This window comes from Callorhinchus milii, unplaced genomic scaffold, assembly GCF_018977255.1.
Source record: "Callorhinchus milii isolate IMCB2004 unplaced genomic scaffold, IMCB_Cmil_1.0 Scaffold8, whole genome shotgun sequence".
Taxonomy (NCBI): Eukaryota; Metazoa; Chordata; class Chondrichthyes; order Chimaeriformes; family Callorhinchidae; genus Callorhinchus; species Callorhinchus milii.
Genome location: NW_024704749.1, coordinates 10,338,444 through 10,356,841, shown reverse-complemented (window position 1 = coordinate 10,356,841; position 18,398 = coordinate 10,338,444). Strand labels below are relative to the sequence as shown.

Below are 18,398 nucleotides of genomic sequence, written 5' to 3'. Positions count from 1 at the left end.
GACACTGCTGTGCGCAATAGGGGCTGCCACGTTTCGCCCATGAAATACACACTTTACAGCACATTCTGTGAAGCTCTTCGAGACGTTTCAATAACATGATAAGGCGCTAAATCAAACACACGGATTATTATTTGACTGCATTTTCCCTCTACCGAGGGGTACCCACGACCTTCAGAAAGCAGCCGTTTCCCACGTGTCAGCCTTGACATTAAAAGTGGGCGGCAGCAGTGAAGGACCAAGGCAGAGAGTTTGATCTCAGGATTTAGATAACCAGCTAACAGCTTGTACTGTGTCCTTGTGATTTATGGGATCGTCGGCGCTCTTCAATTGGATTACGCTGCTATACTCCATCTGCAGCCTCCTCTGTGCACACAGCACTCGATTAAACCGATGCCTGCAAATCTGCGTGAGATAAAACTATTCTGTTAAACAACCTGCGTCCCAGTTACCTCATCCCTCCTCAGTTTGAGGCGATCCGTCTTATAATAATAATAATAATCCTTGCCTTTGATATAGCACCTTCTCACGTCTTTGTGACGTTTCAAAGGGCTTCACAGAATATACCGCGAAGTGGATTGACCGCGTATTTTGTGGGCGAAACGCGGCAGCCAATTGCGCACAGCAGCGTCCCCACAAACAGTCGCGGATTGAGTGACCGAATTATTATTCTTTTTTAAAGGGATTATTAGATATATATCAAATGCAAAGATTAGTATTATTTTTGCACAGTATGTCATTTGTGTGTCTCTCACTCTGCACGGGGGTTATTCTATTCTAGTCTCTCGCTGTATCACAGCGCTATCACGCTGGGAGAAGCTCCCTTCTCTTTTCGAATGGTTCTGAGGGACCTTGGTATAATGTCAGTGTTTAGCTCAGTGTATTCCCTTGGACGGTATGATACAGCGAACAGCACAAGCTGTTCTGTGTTATAACAACATTTACACGGCGCCTTTCACATCGGGAGCACGTCGCAAGGCGCTGGATGGTCAGGGATTTGGACCCGAGCCGGGAGTGGAGGGGGTGGAGGATCAGGAGGGGGTGGAGGGCAGGGAGGGTGGAGGCAGGAGGGTGACTGAAGGCGGGGGTGAAGAGGAGGGTCTTGAGACGGGCCTTGAAGGAGGTCGGGATGGGATTGAGGTGCAAGGACTGTGGCATGGAGACGTCTCAATGACTTGATGAGGTGCCATATCACGTGCAAGGATTATTATTGTTATTAATAATAATATTATTCTCTCCTTGCTCAGGTGGACGCCGCAACCCATCAGCCCAGAGCTCTCGTCCTCCCTCTGCTCCACACCAGCCTGTGGCTGCCCAGCCACCTCAAGCCAGTGAGTATTTCAGTCTGCATTGCCATCTCTGCGACTCAACCCACCACGGCCAAACGGGTGGCACAAGCAACAACAGCAACAACTTGAACGTACACAGCGCCCTTCACACGGGGCAGCGTCTCGGAGCCGATAACAGTGGTAGAACCCAACACCGAGCCGGGGGGAGGGAGGAGGCGACTGTAATCACAGTGGAAGAGGAAGGTCTTCAGGCATGATCTAAAAGAGGGGAAGGAGGGGGCAAGGTGGAGGGATTAGAGGGGGAGAGAGTTCCAAAGCTTCAGGGCGTAGTGGCTGAAAGCACGGCCGCCGATGGTGGTGCGGAGGGCACGAGGGACAAGCAGGAGGCCAGAGCCAGCCGAGCAGAGGTGGCGGGTAGTGGAGTGACGGAGAAAGCAGGTCAGAGAGGTAGGGAGGGAAGTGTCAGGGCGTGAAAGGATTTATAGGTGAGTGAGAGGATCCTGAAATCGATCCGTTCTGCGACAGGGAGCCAGTGGAGCCTGCCGAGGACTGGGGTGATGAGGGTACGGTATGTGATAGGTGCTTTACAAGCTTATTCGGTGAGCAATTGAGCCACACGGGGTGCGCTCTGAAATAGCTGACTCGGTTTCTGCTCTTGATTCACAGATGTGGCTGGAAGCTACCGCCCTGGCCAGGGAATGGCTCCCAGATACCCGGAGCAGAAGCCCGGTAAGAGCCCTTTCACACTGTGTGTGTTTCTGTTCGGGTTTGTGTTTGGATCTTGGAGTTCATTTGGAATCGTCGTCCCGTTAACCGGCGAGGACAGTGACTTTACCTAGAGTGCGAGAGCGCGCTCGGTGCCTGTAGCGATAATAATAATAAGCCTGGCATTTGACATGGCGCCTTATCGTGTCGTTGAGACGTCTCAAAGCGCTCCACAGAATAGGAATTGTGGAATCCTGTAGTGTATCAGTCAGGACCCGGGTTCGATTCCCGGGCAGGACAGGGTGAAACCTTAGGCAGGTTTCCTCGCTCCGCACGCCTCTGTTTACCCAGCAGTAAGTAGGAACCCTGTTGTTAGTCGGATCGCTTTCCGTCGGTAATAATCCCGCAAATAAATAATTTGGTCACTCAATCCAAGAGTGTTTGCGGGGGACGCTGCCGGGCGCTATTGGCTGCTGTGTTTCGCCCACAAAATACACAGTTAATCAACTTTACAGTGTATCCTTTGAAGCGCTTTGAGACTTCTCAGCGACGCAATCAGGCGCTGTATCAAATGCAAGGATTATTATTGTTGTATATATTCACCCCCAGCCCGGGTAGGAATAAGTACCGACCTGTTACTCTCTCTCTCTCTCTCTCTCTCTCTCCCTCTCTCCCCCCACTCCCTTCTCCTCGCCAGTGGGCGCCTCCCCTCCCCTGACCCACTCTGCAGCCCCCCAGCCCGCCAACCCGGCGGACGTCAGTTCTGCTCCAGTGAGAGAGGAGTGGGGGCCCCGTCAGCACCCATCGTACCCAGCGCCCGGCGGCGGGGCAGCCCCCCCACCCTCCTCCCGACAGCAGCTCGAGGACGAGGAGGAAGAGGAAGAGGACACTTACGACTCAGATGAAGCCAGTGAGTAACACTGGGGAGAGAAGGGTGGGGGGAGAGTGGGAGGAGGGCAGGAGAGGAAAACTGAGCAGAAGCAAAAGCAAGTCCATCTCCTTGGGCCAAATGACCTTGGTTTGTTTCCACATGTTCCAGGCTTTGCAGTTGGCTGCAACATCGATCCTTATGGTGGGGTTTGGCCCCATCACAAGGACATGGCAATATCCTGTGCTGCACTGAAGCCTGTCCCTTCCATGTCCACTGACTGCATCATGGACTCTACCCAACCCATTTCGTCCCTTGATCAAAGGTTCGACTGGATGTGTCTATCTGTTCCCCGAGTGCCAAACCCGCCAAGGCTTCAGATTTTCGAAGGTCTCATCCTACATTATTCATCCTTGATCGCTTGCACTCCACGGCCTGACATTTCCATGCTCTACGGCTCAGACCATTCTGTTCCACAGAGCATTTGATGATGGTGACATGTACCTATCTTTGCACCTGACTGTTCTGCTCCTAGCCGGATATTCACCCGATTTATGTGTGTGTTTAACACCAAGTTGTTACTTGACCGAGCAACTGTAAGTCAGCCTGGCTCGTACGGTAGCGCTCTCAGTTCTCACTCAGAAGCTTGTGGGTTCAAGCCCATATCGGGACTTCAAACTCATATAGTCTAAGCTGACACTCCTGGGGGCGTGTTGCATTATTGAAGGTGCTGTCCTTCAGATGAGACATTAAACCAAAGTCTCATCTGCTTGTTCAGCAGGAGGCTGAAGATCCCATGGTGGTCTTCAAGAAGAGAAAGGCATTTCTCTCTCCCAGTGTCCTGGCCAACAGTCCCCCAAATAAAACTGGTCACTTACTTCATGGCTGCGTGTGGGACATTGCTGTACGGCCACTTTGCTCCCGTTTTTGCCTACATAACACACAGACACTACACTTTACAGTATATCCTGTGACGTGCCTTGAGATGTCTCAAAGATGTGCTAAGGCGCTATATCAAAGGCAAGGATTATTATAGATATTATACTTTCCTTTGTTCGTCATCGATCGGTTGATTAGATTTATTGGTTGTCTCAAACAGCCACCCTTGGAGCACTGGAGTTCAATCTATTATACGACCAAGTTAACAACGCCTTGCACTGCACTATCATAAAAGCAAAGGTAAGGGTTTTTATTTTACTTCATGTAGAATAGCACGTCTCTTCCCGTTCCTGATCTGTAGTCTCTAGGGGTGTCAAAGTTTCCGGTAAATATTGAATGCAGTCCCTCCGCCTCGCCCCTTCCCTCGCCTCCTTCAAGGCCCATCTCAAGGCCCTCCTCTTTGACCGAACCTTCGGTCACCCTCCTATCCCTTCCCTCCGCCCCTCCTGATCCCAGCCCCCAGCTCGGGTCCAAATCCCTGATTGTCAAATGCCTCGGGACTTCCTCCCGACGTGAAAGGCGCTGTGTAAATGTGATTTGTTGTTATTGTTGTTCCTGCTTCCGTTCGCTGTCATTGTCTGTCATTCTGCTGCCAACTTCCAGGGGCTAAAACCCATGGATTCCAACGGTTTGGCTGACCCATACGTGAAAATCCATCTCCTGCCTGGAGCCAGCAAGGTAAAGCCTGCTATTGGATGATCTGATCTGTAGTTTCTGGTGATTTACCTGTCTGTGCTGTGGCTCTCTGTGCCTTATTGGGTTTGCTGAGCACCGTCAGACATTTTGACAGACTGTGATGTCTAGACCTTGCAGTTGGTTACAGTGCACAAGAACATAAGAAGATAGGTAGAAGAGGAGACCTTTCAACCATTGAGCTTCCTCCACTAGTTATTACACCACGGCTGATCTCCAACTTAATATCATTTCCCTGCCCTTTTAACCGTACCCACCGGTTGAGAGCTGAAACCAAGGTCTCCTGTTCAGGCCCAATTGAACATTGCCTGAAATTAGACAAGGAAAGCTTGCCAGACAGTGCTATCAATGGCCAAGCAGTGCGGTTTCAGCTGGTTAGACTCCAGTAGTTACCCCAGGGCACACTCTGGGCTCCCCCCAAGCCTTGGCTCTTACCAACCTGAGCCTAATACTTTCTGGATTTGGTAGGGTGCATCCCTTCAGGGAGAGAGAGAGAGAGAGAGAGAGAAAGAGAGCGCATTCCATTCCAACAATCTATCTCTGGGATTTCTATGTGTAGGTGGGATGCCTGGAATTCTCAGTTTGGTTTGGATTCTCTCTGTTAAGCACGGTGATGGGTTTCCGCATGTGGAGTCCTGTAGCTCAGTGGTTAGAGCACTCGCTTTGCAAGTGAGAGACCTGAGTTCAATTCCAGGCAGAGGGCGAAACCTTGGGCAAGTTTCCTTACTCCACACAGAGCCTAATAATAATCCCTCCAAAACCAAAAACAATAATAAATTGGTCATTTTCATCTACGACTGTTTGTGGGACATTGCTGTGCGCAATTGGCTGCTGCGTTCGCCCACAAATATACAGTCAACTCACTTTACAGTGTGTTCTGTGAAGCGCTTTGGGACGTCCTCCCACCGTGAAAAGCGCTATATCAAATGCAAGGATTATTATTATGTGTCAGACACCCGGCTGACCAAACAAAAATCTAGTGGAGAGAGAGAGAGCGCGAGAGAGAGAGAAAATCCAAACTAATCCCAATAAATGTCGAGAGATCCAGTGTCACAGTTCTCTGTATCGGGAGGATCTGATGGCGAGTAGCATGCGTTTTGGTCAACTTTGCTTCTAACTTGCTCGTCACACAGTCCAACAAACTCAGGACAAAGACCCTACGCAACACCCGAAACCCCGTGTGGAACGAAAGGCTGACGTACCACGGAATCACAGAGGACGACATGCAGAGAAAAACTCTCAGGTAAGAAGCTTCCACCCAGACAAATCCTCACGTCTTCAACTAATGTTTAAAAATAAATAAATAAATAATTGGTCACTTCAATCCGCGACTTTTTTTTTGTGGGACGTCACTGTGCGCAATTGGCTGTATCCTTTCGCCCACAAAACACACGATCACTACGCTTTACGGTATATGCTGTGAAGCGCTTTGAGATGTCTTGAAGACGTGATCAGGCGCTGTATCAGATGCAAGGATTATTATTATTATAATATTATTATCTCTCTCTTTTAGCCTCTGTTTGCCTAGCCGTAAGTAGGAACCCGGTTGTTAGTCGATTGGTGAATCGTTTTCCGGGGGTAATAATCCCTCCCCCAAAAAATAAATAAATAAATAAAATTGGTCACCCACATCATGGCCTTTTGTGGGACACTGTGTGCAATTGAGTGCTGCATTTCACCCACAAAATACAGTCGCAGGCGATATATCAAACGCAAAGATTATTATTATTATTATTGCTGTGAATTCATGGCCTCCATGAGCTTCAGTTCCTCTCTTTCTATTGCAGGATGTCTGTCCTCGATGAAGATAAATTTGGTCACAATGAATTCATCGGTGAGACCAGAGTATCCTTGAAAAAACTCAAGCCTGGCCAAGCGAAGAACTTCAACATCTGCCTGGAGAGAGTGGTGCCGGTAAGGAAGCCCAACTGGTTTATTGTGCAGAGAACTGGGTGAGGTAGTGGTTTAAAAAGTGGTTTAAGAACGTTTCAGACCAGTCCCAAACACCAGAGTATGTCGTCTCTCTCGTATCATAGCTTCCTAAGCACTTGGGTGAAGAGATGTCAGCGGCGGAGGTGAGGTTCCTGTTGTCTAAGTATCAAAAGATTGTATTGATGCCAGAATTGGTTGTGATAGTTATTGCACAGCACGAAAATGCATTGGGTTTGACATGATAAACACAACACATGCCCGGAGTTTCTAACCAGAGTATTCCCACAGGTGAAACGAGGGTCTTCAGTTGGCTCAGCACGAGGAATGTCACTTTACGAGGATGAGGTAAGACTTGACGCGTGGGCTGTTTTGCAACGTGTTTGCGAGTACGGGAACAGACTGTAATCAGCGCTCAGTTTCCTCAGGCCTTTCAGGAACCCATCCGCCTTCTGCAAAAGGCTTCCCTTTTGGGTGGAACCCTGGATGGAGAACTTTTGGCTTCTGGGCAGACGGGAGAGAGGCAAATCCGGCACTTTTCCCAACGTGGTCATCCGCCGTTACAGTGTATCCCGCGAAGCGCTTCAAGGCATCTCGAAGACGCGATAAGGCGCTGCGTCAAACACAAGGGTTGTTATTGTTGTTGAGGGTATGAGCGCGGCTTTAGCCTGAGGGAGATGAACAGGCCCTACAATGCTGACGCTCTCTGCCCTCCCTCTTCCAGCAATGTGAACGTGGAGCCGAAACTGAGGAGCGCGGACGGATTCTCATCTCCCTCTTGTACAACAGCCAGCAGGGAGGCCTGATCGTGGGGGTTATACGCTGCGTGCATTTGGCAGCCATGGACGCCAACGGATACTCGGATCCCTTTGTCAAAGTGTATGTAAGCCTGCATCTGCTTGGCCCCCGCCCTCGAGCCTGTCCCAAGTCCAGCCTTTGCATGCTCTTCCCCTGGGGAGCCTGCGCCTGAAGGTCCAGCCTCCGTTGCCTCCCTCAGTTGGCTTATCTCGAACCCAGCTTCTCTCGTCTCGCAAGCAGGAGGAGCCGGGTTCCATTCCCGGGTGGGTGGGGGGCAGGGGGGGCGAAACCTCAGGCAGTTTTCCTTACTCCGCACACAGGCCTCTGTTTGCCCGGCAGTAAGTTGGAACCCGGCTGTTAGTCGATTGACGAATCGTTTTGAGGGGGTAATAATCCCTTCAAATAAATAAATAAATAATTTGGTCATCAATCCCACGGCTGTTTGTGGGACCTTGCCCCATTTCGCCCACAAAATGTTTTTTTACGGTCAGCTCACTTTACGGTATTTTCTGTGAAGCGCTTTGAGACGTCTCACCGACGTGATAAGCCGCTGAATCGAATGCGAGGATTTTTTATTATTATTAATATTGTACATTAAAGACAATCAGTGTTGTGTGAAGGAGATGGTCAGATCTTTTCTCGCAGCAGCACATCAGAGCTCTAACAGAGGAGGGGAGAGAACACCAATAGGAGAAATCTCAATGTAATACAGCCCACTGTTTGTAGATGTCTAACAAAGATTGAAGGTGCAGCGAATGAAATATTTGGTCTACCTTCTTGACAGCTTCTTTCCCCACAGTATAGCAGCCTCGTGTCATCGCGTTCAATGAATAATCTTGTGATGATGATCCTTTCTCACTTCCATTTAGCTGTCTGAAGCCTGACATGGGGAAAAGGGCCAAACAGAAAACTCAGATCAAGAAGAAGACTTTGAACCCAGAGTTTAATGAGGTGAGGCTCAATCAATAATCGCATTGGTTTACACAGGGACTGTCTGAGGAGACAGGCATCACTGTCTAAAGTGGTTAGAGTGCTCACCTCGCAAGCGAGAGGACCAGGGTTTGCTTCCCGAGTGGGGCAAAACCTTAGGCATGTTTCCTTACTCCACACAGTTCTATTTACCCAGCAGGAAGTAGGAACCCGGTTGTTAGTCGATTGGCGGATCGCTTCCTGGGGGTAATAAACCCTCCAAAAGAAAATAGATTTGGTCACTCAATCCACTACTGTTTGTGGGACACTACTATGTGCAATTGGCTGCTGCATTTCACCCACAAAATACACAGTTAATCCACGATACAATATATTGTGTGAAGCGCTTTGAGACGTCTCAACGAAGTGATAAGGTGCAATATCAAGTGCAAGGATTATTATTATTATTAATAATAACTATGCCATCTCTAAGGCATCAAAATATATTGGGTGTAAATGGACTTTTACTCTACATATATGGATAATTGTATCATACACAAACAACAAGGATGCAGTTACTTACAGCCACTGTGCAACACACATAGCCAAGGAACAAAAGCAGAATCCTTAGTAGTTTTCAAGAAGAAACTAGATGGATAATTAAAATGGGAGTCGTGTGCAAACAGGTAAATTGGAATGAATGGATTGCTCTGTCAAAGAGCCAGCACAGACACGTTGGGCCTTCTTCTGTGCAGTAAATTCCTATGGATCTATAGCTAACCCTGATGGCTCTTTCAATGGATGCAATCACCCAGCGAGTATTGCCGAGATAGACTGTCTTTTTCATTAAAAAGAAAATCAACAACAAATGACATTTGACTAGCGCCTTTCATGTCGCCTTTCAAATGCAAGGATTATTTTTGGTAAATATGTTTCATTATTGTTATAAGTGAATAAACCTCCTGTTTCTGTAGGAATTCTTCTACGACATCAAACACAGTGACCTGGCCAAGAAAACTCTGGAGCTCTCTGTGTGGGATTACGATATCGGCAAAGCCAATGATTATATTGGTGAGTTCTGACTTAGAAATGAGTCTCTTAGTGATGGAAATCCCAGATGCAAAACTCAGGCTAATTTGGAGCCGTAGTAAAGTTCCAGTGTGAATTTGCTTTGTCTCACTTGAACCATTTTACTTCAAATGGATAGTTTGCTCCACGTTTTACGAACACACCAGTCATACCGCCAAAGCACACTCTAGGCTCCCCAAGATTTGGCAAGGTAAGAAGAGTGTGATAAGGGGGTGCTGGGGGTTTGTATTCCATTCCAATACACAGTGTTTCACCCACAAAATACTTTAGAGTATATCAATGAAGGGCTTTGAGATGTCTCAATGACGTGATAAGGCACTATATCAAATGCGATGATTATTATTATTCCACACATGGACATTTCCGTGTGCAGACAGAGTCTTCCATATATATATGTGTGGAACACTCTGTCAGGTTTGGAGACATACAAGGATGGTGATAGGTTTCCCAATGTGTTCGACCCTTGGCTGAAGCAGAATAAAAATGATTTCTTATTGGCTTGTTCCACCTCGCTCGGGTTTCCATTTTGTTTTCAATGCATTTCAAGACGTATTCAAGTTGTTGTTCACTTTTTATTTGTGACACATTTACCCAATTCATTAGCTTCAACAGATACCACTCTTTTTTTTAGGCCAGATCCAACCAACCTTGTTGATTGGAAGAGATTGAAAGGAGTGGCTGGGCAAATTGGTAGGAGCTGGATTAATGCCAGGTTAGATAACAGCAGTTAAATAATTTAGCTAGAACAATGTGAAATGGGCCTCGGGGTTAATCTGCAAGGAGAGACACGTGAAAACATTTTTCTTAGGTCACGCACTTGTCTGTCAGTGACAGATTTATAGAAACAGGAGGAGGCCATTCAGCCCTCGAGCCTGTTCTGCCATTCAATTAGATCACGGCTAATCTGTACTTCTACTCCAATTATCCGCCTTTGCACCATATCCCTTGAGCTAACAAACATCTATCCACCTCAGTCTTGAAAATTGTAATGGATCCAGGCATAATCCACAGCCTTTTGGGGGAGGGAGAGCGTTCCAGATTTCCACTGTAGCCTCGGTGTGAAAAAATGCTTCTTGATTTCACTCCTACAATGGGCTGACTCTTTGTCTGCTCAAGCTTATCAAATGGCGTGAAATTAAAACTTATTAACACGGGCTGACACGTCCTATAGCCCTAAACAGCTCTAGACTGTGGGTGGAAATCTGAAACAAAACAGAAGTCACTGGGAAGGGAGAAAGGAAAGTAGGTTGGTGTTTCAGGTTGGTGACCTTTTGTCAGTTCAGTTCTGACAAAAGGTCAACGGCCTGAAATGTTAACTCAATCTTCTCTCCATAGATGCTGTCTGACCTGCTGCGTGTTGCCAGCCCCTCCTGTTCATATTCCGTGCTGAGCATTGACGTTCTCGGGAGCTGTCAATCTGCCACTGAAACATTGACGTGCTTAGATCTTACAAGATTCAAGTCTCGTTCGACTCCCCTTTAATCTAAAGCGCTTTAATGGAACAAGTAGCTTTGATTAATTCAGATAAACCCTACTGGTTTCCTCTTATCCAAAAGATTAGCTCCAGCCCTTCAGAATGTTAAGGTCATTAAACTGTTATTGAATGGTTCGAGTTACAAGATTAAAGTCCTGCATTAAACGGCAAAGGAACTTGCCCAGTTCTCGAGAGAGTTTGGAAGTTATTTACTGATTAATCCTTGTTTTGTTAGCCCCTGGCAGCACCAGAGGGAAGGAGCTCTTCCCACACATAAATTTCCCTCCATGCCACAAGTAAGAAAAGCTACTTTTAATTTGTTTTCCTTTAAATAATTTTTTTGTCCTGTTGTCAAGTGGGTGAGATCATCACTGGGTTTTATATTCATACTGTGCGTTCAAGTGATGGGTTTAACTGCTTCGACTCCAGCAGTTACCTCCAACGCACACTCTGGCCTCCCCCCAAGCCTTGATTCTTGTCAACTTGCGCCTAATACTCTCAGGAATCGGGTAAAGCAGGATGTGTCTCTCCAGGGAGGAAGAGAGAGAGAGCGCATTCCATTTTTTATTATTGTGGAGTCCTGTAGCTCAGCGGTTAGAGCACTCGCCTTGCAAACAAGACACCTGGGCTCAATTCCCGGCAGGAAGAAACCTCGGGCAAGTTTTCTTACTCCACACGCCTAATAATAATCCCTCCAAAACCAAAAATAATAAATTGGTTGTTTTCAATCCACGACTGTTTGTGGGACACCACTGTACGCAATTGGCTGCCGCGTTTCGCCCACAAGTGTACGGTCAATTCACTTTACAGCCTATTCTGTGAAGCGCTTTGAGACGTCGAGAAGACATGAAAAGCACTATATGAAATGCAAGGATTATTATTATTATATTCTCTGAAGTGCTTTGAGACGCCTCAACAATGTGATAAGCTAAATCTAATGCGAGGATTATTATTAGTTACTTTCATACAAGACTCTCAGGCTTATTGCAGACCAAACACATACTTCATCCTTGCCCTTGAGGTGTTCTTAGTTTTCTTTGTGTTGTTGTGAAACACAGTACAATTTTTCTCCCTCAAAATTGGACCATTGCCAAGGGTTTTGTAAATGTGCCTGGATTATAGAGAAAGGTCTTGTAGTTTTCTAAGTTTTTTTTATCATTTTAAAATATCGTAAAGTACGACACAAGAAATTACTGTCGAGTGGAGCAGTTTGTTTTTTGTAGATAAACCAAACAGCAAAGTCCCACAAAGAGCGGCGAAATAAACAACCATTTAATTGTTGACCGCTGAACAATTTGGTAGTTTAAACATCCTACGTTGCAATGTAATCCTTTCAATTAGGAATGTATACGGCTGATTGGAACCACAGGAAAGACTCAGGCACATTTTATACCTACGTTAAGAAGAAGAATGTTCTGCGTATTGCTTTACAGTAGTATCCATATCACCGTTTTGGAAGCAATAATTACACATCTTTGCATCCCACAAACAAACCAAAAACATAGCTTTGGTCCAATTCTACCCTGTTTAACACACTGTATTTTGAAATTCAGTCGACATATTGCCAATACATTGAGTCCACGATCATGAGATTTGTCTCAGGTGTATTATATTGGGAATAAATTGGAGTGGAGGGAGGGGCCGTGTCTATTTCTAAATATGTGTTAGCAGAAGTTCTTTTTTTTCTAGTCGGCCAGGTGTTTGACGCGTTGCAGAAACCCATCAGGGAGTCCCGGTAGCATAGTGGTTGCAGCCCTCGGGTTCGATTCCCGATAATAATCCCCTCAAATAAACAAATCATATAGTCACTCAATCCACAACTGTTGGTGGGGACGCTCCTGTGCGCAATTGGCTGCCGCATTTCGCCCACAAAATATAGAGTCAATTCACTTTATACTATAGTCTGTGAAGCGCTTTGAGAAGTCTCAACGACGTGATAAGGCGCTCTACCAAATGCAAGGATTATTATTGTTGTTATCTGTTCTCTCTTTGCAACAGGCAGCATTATACTGGGCATTACTGCGAAAGGAGAGTGCTTGAAGCACTGGTACGAGTGTCTGAAGAACAAGGATAAGAGGATTGAGCGTTGGCACACACTGCACAATACAAACCCTATTCCCAGTGACTGATCTGCACAAGCTGGAGCCTATGCATTAACATTCATCTATCAAATCCACTTCCTTTTTCCCCTCCTTTCTCTTCTCTCCATCCCCCCACCCCCTCTCTATCTCTCTCTAATGTTAAAGTACATTCAGCCTGGGTTTATATTGCTGCAAGTGAAGCAATACTGTTTCCAATGCACTCCATTCCCAGGCCTACAGATCATCAGAAATTGCTTAACAGGGATCCTGTGCATGCACGTCTTATATTGCGAATTGTGCATGAGGTGCGCAAATCGCATTAAACATCAAGCTTTGCCAGTTTTGTGTTGACAGCTCCGGGCAGAGGTGAGTCAGTGAAACTCTAAATGCCTCGGTTTATCAAGTGGTAAGGCAGGAACAAGCCGGTTAGGCGATTGGCATATCGCTTTCCGGGGGTAACAATCCCTTCTAAAAATAATAATAATAATAATAATAATTTGGTCACTCAATCCACGACTGTTTGTGGGACGCTGCTGTGCGCAATTGGCTACCGCCTTTCGCCCACAAAATACGCAGTCAATTCACTTTACAGTATATTCTGCGAAGAGCTTTGAGACGTCTCAACAATGTGATGAGGCGCTATATCGAATTCAACTATTATTATTATTATTGCTGTGCCTCCCCCCCCCCCACCCCCCACTCCGCCCGAAACAATTACACTTGTTTGACATCCCAGTCCAGTGTCTCCAAGCTGCTTCGAACTCCATTCCCCTCTATTCACACAACCTTATCTTAGCAACACATTGGGACCATGTTCAATTGACTGGCACACAGCAGTTTAAACCCAGCCATTAGGTAATGTAGGACGTGGCAGGCACAATGTTATTGAAGGAGTGTTTGACAGACTGTTTTGTGCTGCAAATGATACGACAACATGTAATGACACCAATGACACAGGCTTGGGGCAAAGGAGTGGGAGAAATAATGCCAGCTTTCTCATCGTCTATCGTGTTGGCATACAGCTGCCACAGGGTACCCTGTCTGTACCCGGGTAGAGCGCATGCTGGTTCCACGCGATCTATCTTTGCGCTGATCTGCACTAACTTTTGCAACTGGAACTCGTTCTGTTGAACTTACAAAGCTGGTTAACCAATACCACATTGGTTGGTGGTCGGGCCTTCTGCCACTCTCTGGAAATCCATCACGCAGTCCCTCTGCCTCACCCCCAACCCCCTCCCCCCTTGCCACCTTCAAGGCCCATCTCAAGACCCTCCTCTTCGACCAGCTCGGTGGTGGTGGTGGTGGCGTTGGGGGGTAAATTGTTAGGTGCTAACTTCCAAAACCCATGGTCATCGCAAACTGCAAGACCTTAAGACTTTCAATCAATCTCATGCGACAGGAACCAAAATGTCACCCACAGCAACTCTGTGACCGGGACCTGTCAACAGACGTTATCCACCCACAAAATACACAGTCACTACACGTTACAGTATATTCTGTGAAGCGCTTTGAGACGTCTCAGTGACGTGATGAGACGCTGTGTCAAATGCAGGGTTATTATTATTATTATGCACCACAAACATGACTGTCTTCCACTGGGTGACATATACACACTGCATTCCCTGCAAACCCACCAAGTTAATTGCAACTCATTCGAGCTGTGAGCTGCTTCAAACAGTTGGAGCTGAGCGGCTAAGCCGCAGGAATTACAAACGGTTTCCCTTCGTACAGTGTTTGCTCAATTCTGCTGAACTGAGCAGCTTCTCTTCCAACCATCAGACAACCAGCTTCAGACACTGAGGCTCGTGCTCCCACCGTAATCCTGCTGGGGTTGATCTACGGTCCCTCAGTGTCATACCTTGACCATTAACCGCATCCTTGTTAGCTTTGTGTCGATCGGTTGGTTAGAGGTGGTCGGGAAGTAAGACGGTTTTCAGCCAACGCCTCCTGGTGTGTCGAGCTGAAATAGACCATTTCCCTCCGCGCACAATGGCAGATTAGTGGGCAGTGCCAGGGAGGGTCTGTTCTGCAATCACCGTAACCAACTGCTCTAAAACACCAGAAAAAGGGTGAGAAGACACCAGCATTCAGTGGATAATCTCCTATTAGGACAGTTAGTCTGCCTGGAATGGCGCTATATGAGTGCAAGTTGTTGTTGTTGATGTTTTTAGGCATTATAATGCTGATATGGACAAATGCGTTAAAAAAAATCCAGTTTAAAAATGATGCAATAACATCATTTGGGTTTTCAGATAGACAGTGGGTTAAAGACGCTGAATTGAGCTGCCACTATACTGTTTGTGGGACACTGCTGTGTGCAATTGGCTATCGCGTTTCGCCCACAAAATGCACAGTTAATCTGCTTTACAGCCTGTGAGATGAGACAGTGGCTTGGATACAGTAGCTTTTCCTGTTATGTGTATGATCTGCCTCCAGGTTTTACACAGAAATAATTGTTTTGGATTCCAAGCTATTGAGTGGGACAGAAAGATATCTGGAAACAGTGACTTGTCACTTCAGGGAATCATTTGCTCAATCCAAAAAGTGGCTTAACCTCAGCGAGGGAGGCGTTAGGGCCAGATGATCTGGATAGCATCTGATGTTGTATTTGTTTCTTTGTTGTCTGAACATTTCCACGTGCTTTGTTGTTGGAAAAGTTCCCCGAACTAGATCACACTTTCTATGCACTTTGGGAAAAAAAAATAGTCTGCAGGCCGGCATGAGGCCGGGTTTTTTCAGTCATGCGATCTTTGAGTTCCAGTCTTTTTTTTTGCCGGAAAACAAAAATGGAGTCCTGTAGCCATAAAATACACAGTTACTACACTTTACAGCATATTCTGTGAAGCACTTCGGGACGTGACAGTCTGTGACAATTGGAAGCCCTCCGCGCTGCAAGAAATTGCTACACGTGCGGAAATAATCCAAGCTCATTTGGGTGTCAGTTCAGCTCAGTTAGAGTTCGGTTTAGTCAGAGGCATTCTTGAATAGAATTCAAATCAGAAGACATCATTTGTTTGCTGGTTCGGGCACCGGTTTAGAACCCATCTGGGGTACATCATTTCTGCCCACTTCCAGAGCAGGCACATGCCCACAGTACAAAACCTTCCAGAATTAAGTGATTTGGAGCAACTTATGTAGGAGAGGGCGAGCTTTTCAGGGGTTGGGATTTAGGCATTTTGTTGAAGCGTAGCAGGGGACGTTTTGATTTTTCCTGCTGTATAATTTGTGCTGTGAAGGTCACAGCAATGGATTTCCTAGCGTGAACATTACTGCCTTAATGAGTACAAAATTATTTCCATCCCCAGCAAATAATAGTTGACAGAAGTGAGAATAAGCTTTGCTGTCCATGGATGGATTGCGTAAGAACTTATTTAACTAGATTTGTCAGAGTTACGCAAGCAATTTGCTTGGAACAGAGAACATCGGCTGTCTCTCGATTGCTAAAAACCTTATCTCGGTGTCATTTGCCCCGTTCACAAACCTGGTTGGTTGTGTTTCATGGCTCGCCAATATCTGCTGTGCGCAATTGTGACAGGAACTCTCAACGTTCAATCCACGGCCTTCACCCTCAGTCCCAATCCATCTCTCAGTCAGTAAACCTCCACTCAAATCAGGTCACTACTTTGTGACCAACTGTTTAAATTAATGAGCCACGTGGAAATGCTCCCTTTTACCAGGTCTGTCTTTGTTGAAAATTGCGTGGTTCGACTAACCAAAGCCCTTTGTCTGAGTCCACATCTGCTGTCTGGTAAAGGATCAACAAGTGAGAAATGTGAGCTTGGTCGGTCATTGTGCAGAAAGACAGCAATCAGTCACGTCACCTTGGAGCCTGTTGGAAATATAAGCTGGATGGAGAGAGCTCGTACAGCAGTCAGCAAACCTAACACTGACTTGAGGAAGTGGAGGTACCCTTTGGTCTATGGGAACACAAATTAAAGTCACTCGCCAACAGACGAGCACAATTTAATCACAGCGATAACCATGTAATAACTATGTATTGATGTAGCAGTCTGAAGCATGTAAGGTGTCTGAATTGGATGTTTTACCATGTCAGCCATTGTCTCCTTGCTGTTAGGAAATAGCCCAGAAGGCAGGTTTGGTCAGAAGGAAAATGTTACTCGACGGTAACTTTAGGAGTAACTAAGTCATTATTTTATGGAGTGGGAACGCGACAGGTGGAAGGGATTACTAAAGAAGGGAGATTAAGGCTGGTACAATGGGTTGATATTCTAGAAGGACAAAAGCGAACCAAATAACCTTCTTTATTGAAATCTCTCTTGAAACCTTTGAAAAGCTGATGAATAACGTTAAGTCTTCCAGATTTCTCTCCAGAATTCTGGCTTGCCACGTTTCGACAGGAGCTTCCAGTTGAACTACTTGCTTTACTACCTGTGGTCTTGGCTTTGTCTGTGCGCAATTGGCTGCCCCGTTTCGCCCACAAAGTAACACGGTCAATTCACTTTACTGTATATTGCGTGAAGCGCTTTGAGACGTCTCGACGACATGATAAGGGGCTATATCAAATGCAAGCTTTATTATTGTTACTCACTGGAGGTTTGAACTAGTGACAGATCTACCCTCATTTTCATTGTTATTTGGCTTCATGAATTTTTATGTGACACTATCGCCTGCTGGACATGTACTGGTCTGCGTAAGCACTATCTTGCAAATTAAAACGCTTCGATATATCAGTGAGAAAGCAATGTCACTATCCTCACTGATGCCCCGATTGTATCACTGGTCCAGAAATCCATTACGTTTACATTGTGGGGGCGAAATCTTTAGTGCTACCTTTGTAATAACTTGTCAAACCAAACCTGCAGCTCCACTATGTCAGTGAGCGAGGGGCACATGATCAGAACAGGCTCCCTCGGGAGACCAGACGGTGGAAGCAAAAAGTTTGACTCTTTTGAAAGAAAAAGAGATAGATTTCTGTTCGGAAAGAATATCTTGGGATAGATGCGGTATATAGTTTGGGACACGATATGTGCAAGCGATTGCCAGGATGGTGGCAGACGAACCAGATGGACTTTGGTCTTCTTTCATCTATCAATTCTTATATTCTTAAGTAATATTGGTTGGTGTGATGGTATTGATATTCAATAGTAATGTAGATTCACACACTCACTGATTTGCAGATTTCCCCCTTTCCTACTCACCTAAACTTAAATAGCGACACTCGTCTTCAATCCTAGCGCTTACATAAAATCCTAACCAATCTCACAGGAACTCCATTGAGATTTATTGCTTGGCTCAAGTCGTAAATAGTTTTGCCTCTCGTTTGCTTCGTGTGAAGGGTTTAATATGCTAACAAAATGCACAGTCACGACTCTACCGTAAATGCTGTGAAGGGCTTTGAGGTATATCAAATGCAAGGAATAATAAAAACTCAAACAATAATCCTTGCGTTCGATATAGCACCTTATTACGTCTTTGAGACGTCTCAAAGGGCTTCACAGGATATGCTGTGAAGTGGATTGACGGTGTATTATTATTTTTCTGCAGTCAGTTCCCTGGTAACTTGACAACAGATCAACCTTCGCTTCCCCCACTGTTCATAACACATAGCCTTCCACTTGAATGTGTTTATGACAATGTGAATCACTAAAGTCGTGGGTAAGAAAACA

At 46.0% G+C, this 18,398-nt stretch overlaps 1 protein-coding gene across 1 annotated transcript in view; it reads left to right on the top strand.

Moving 5' to 3' along the window:
- Positions 1 to 13,204, top strand: part of LOC103184086 (rabphilin-3A) — a 35,897-nt gene extending 22,693 nt beyond the window's left edge. The window contains exons 11-21 of the mRNA XM_042337387.1: positions 1,953 to 2,015; positions 2,722 to 2,901; positions 3,959 to 4,038; positions 4,402 to 4,476; positions 5,625 to 5,734; positions 6,279 to 6,405; positions 6,712 to 6,768; positions 7,145 to 7,299; positions 8,088 to 8,169; positions 9,102 to 9,198; positions 12,689 to 13,204. Coding sequence (XP_042193321.1) covers positions 1,953 to 2,015; positions 2,722 to 2,901; positions 3,959 to 4,038; positions 4,402 to 4,476; positions 5,625 to 5,734; positions 6,279 to 6,405; positions 6,712 to 6,768; positions 7,145 to 7,299; positions 8,088 to 8,169; positions 9,102 to 9,198; positions 12,689 to 12,819 — 1,157 coding nt within the window. The 3' untranslated portion in view covers positions 12,820 to 13,204. The remainder of the gene's footprint in view (positions 1 to 1,952; positions 2,016 to 2,721; positions 2,902 to 3,958; positions 4,039 to 4,401; positions 4,477 to 5,624; positions 5,735 to 6,278; positions 6,406 to 6,711; positions 6,769 to 7,144; positions 7,300 to 8,087; positions 8,170 to 9,101; positions 9,199 to 12,688) is intronic.
- Positions 13,205 to 18,398: the final 5,194 nt, after the last annotated feature.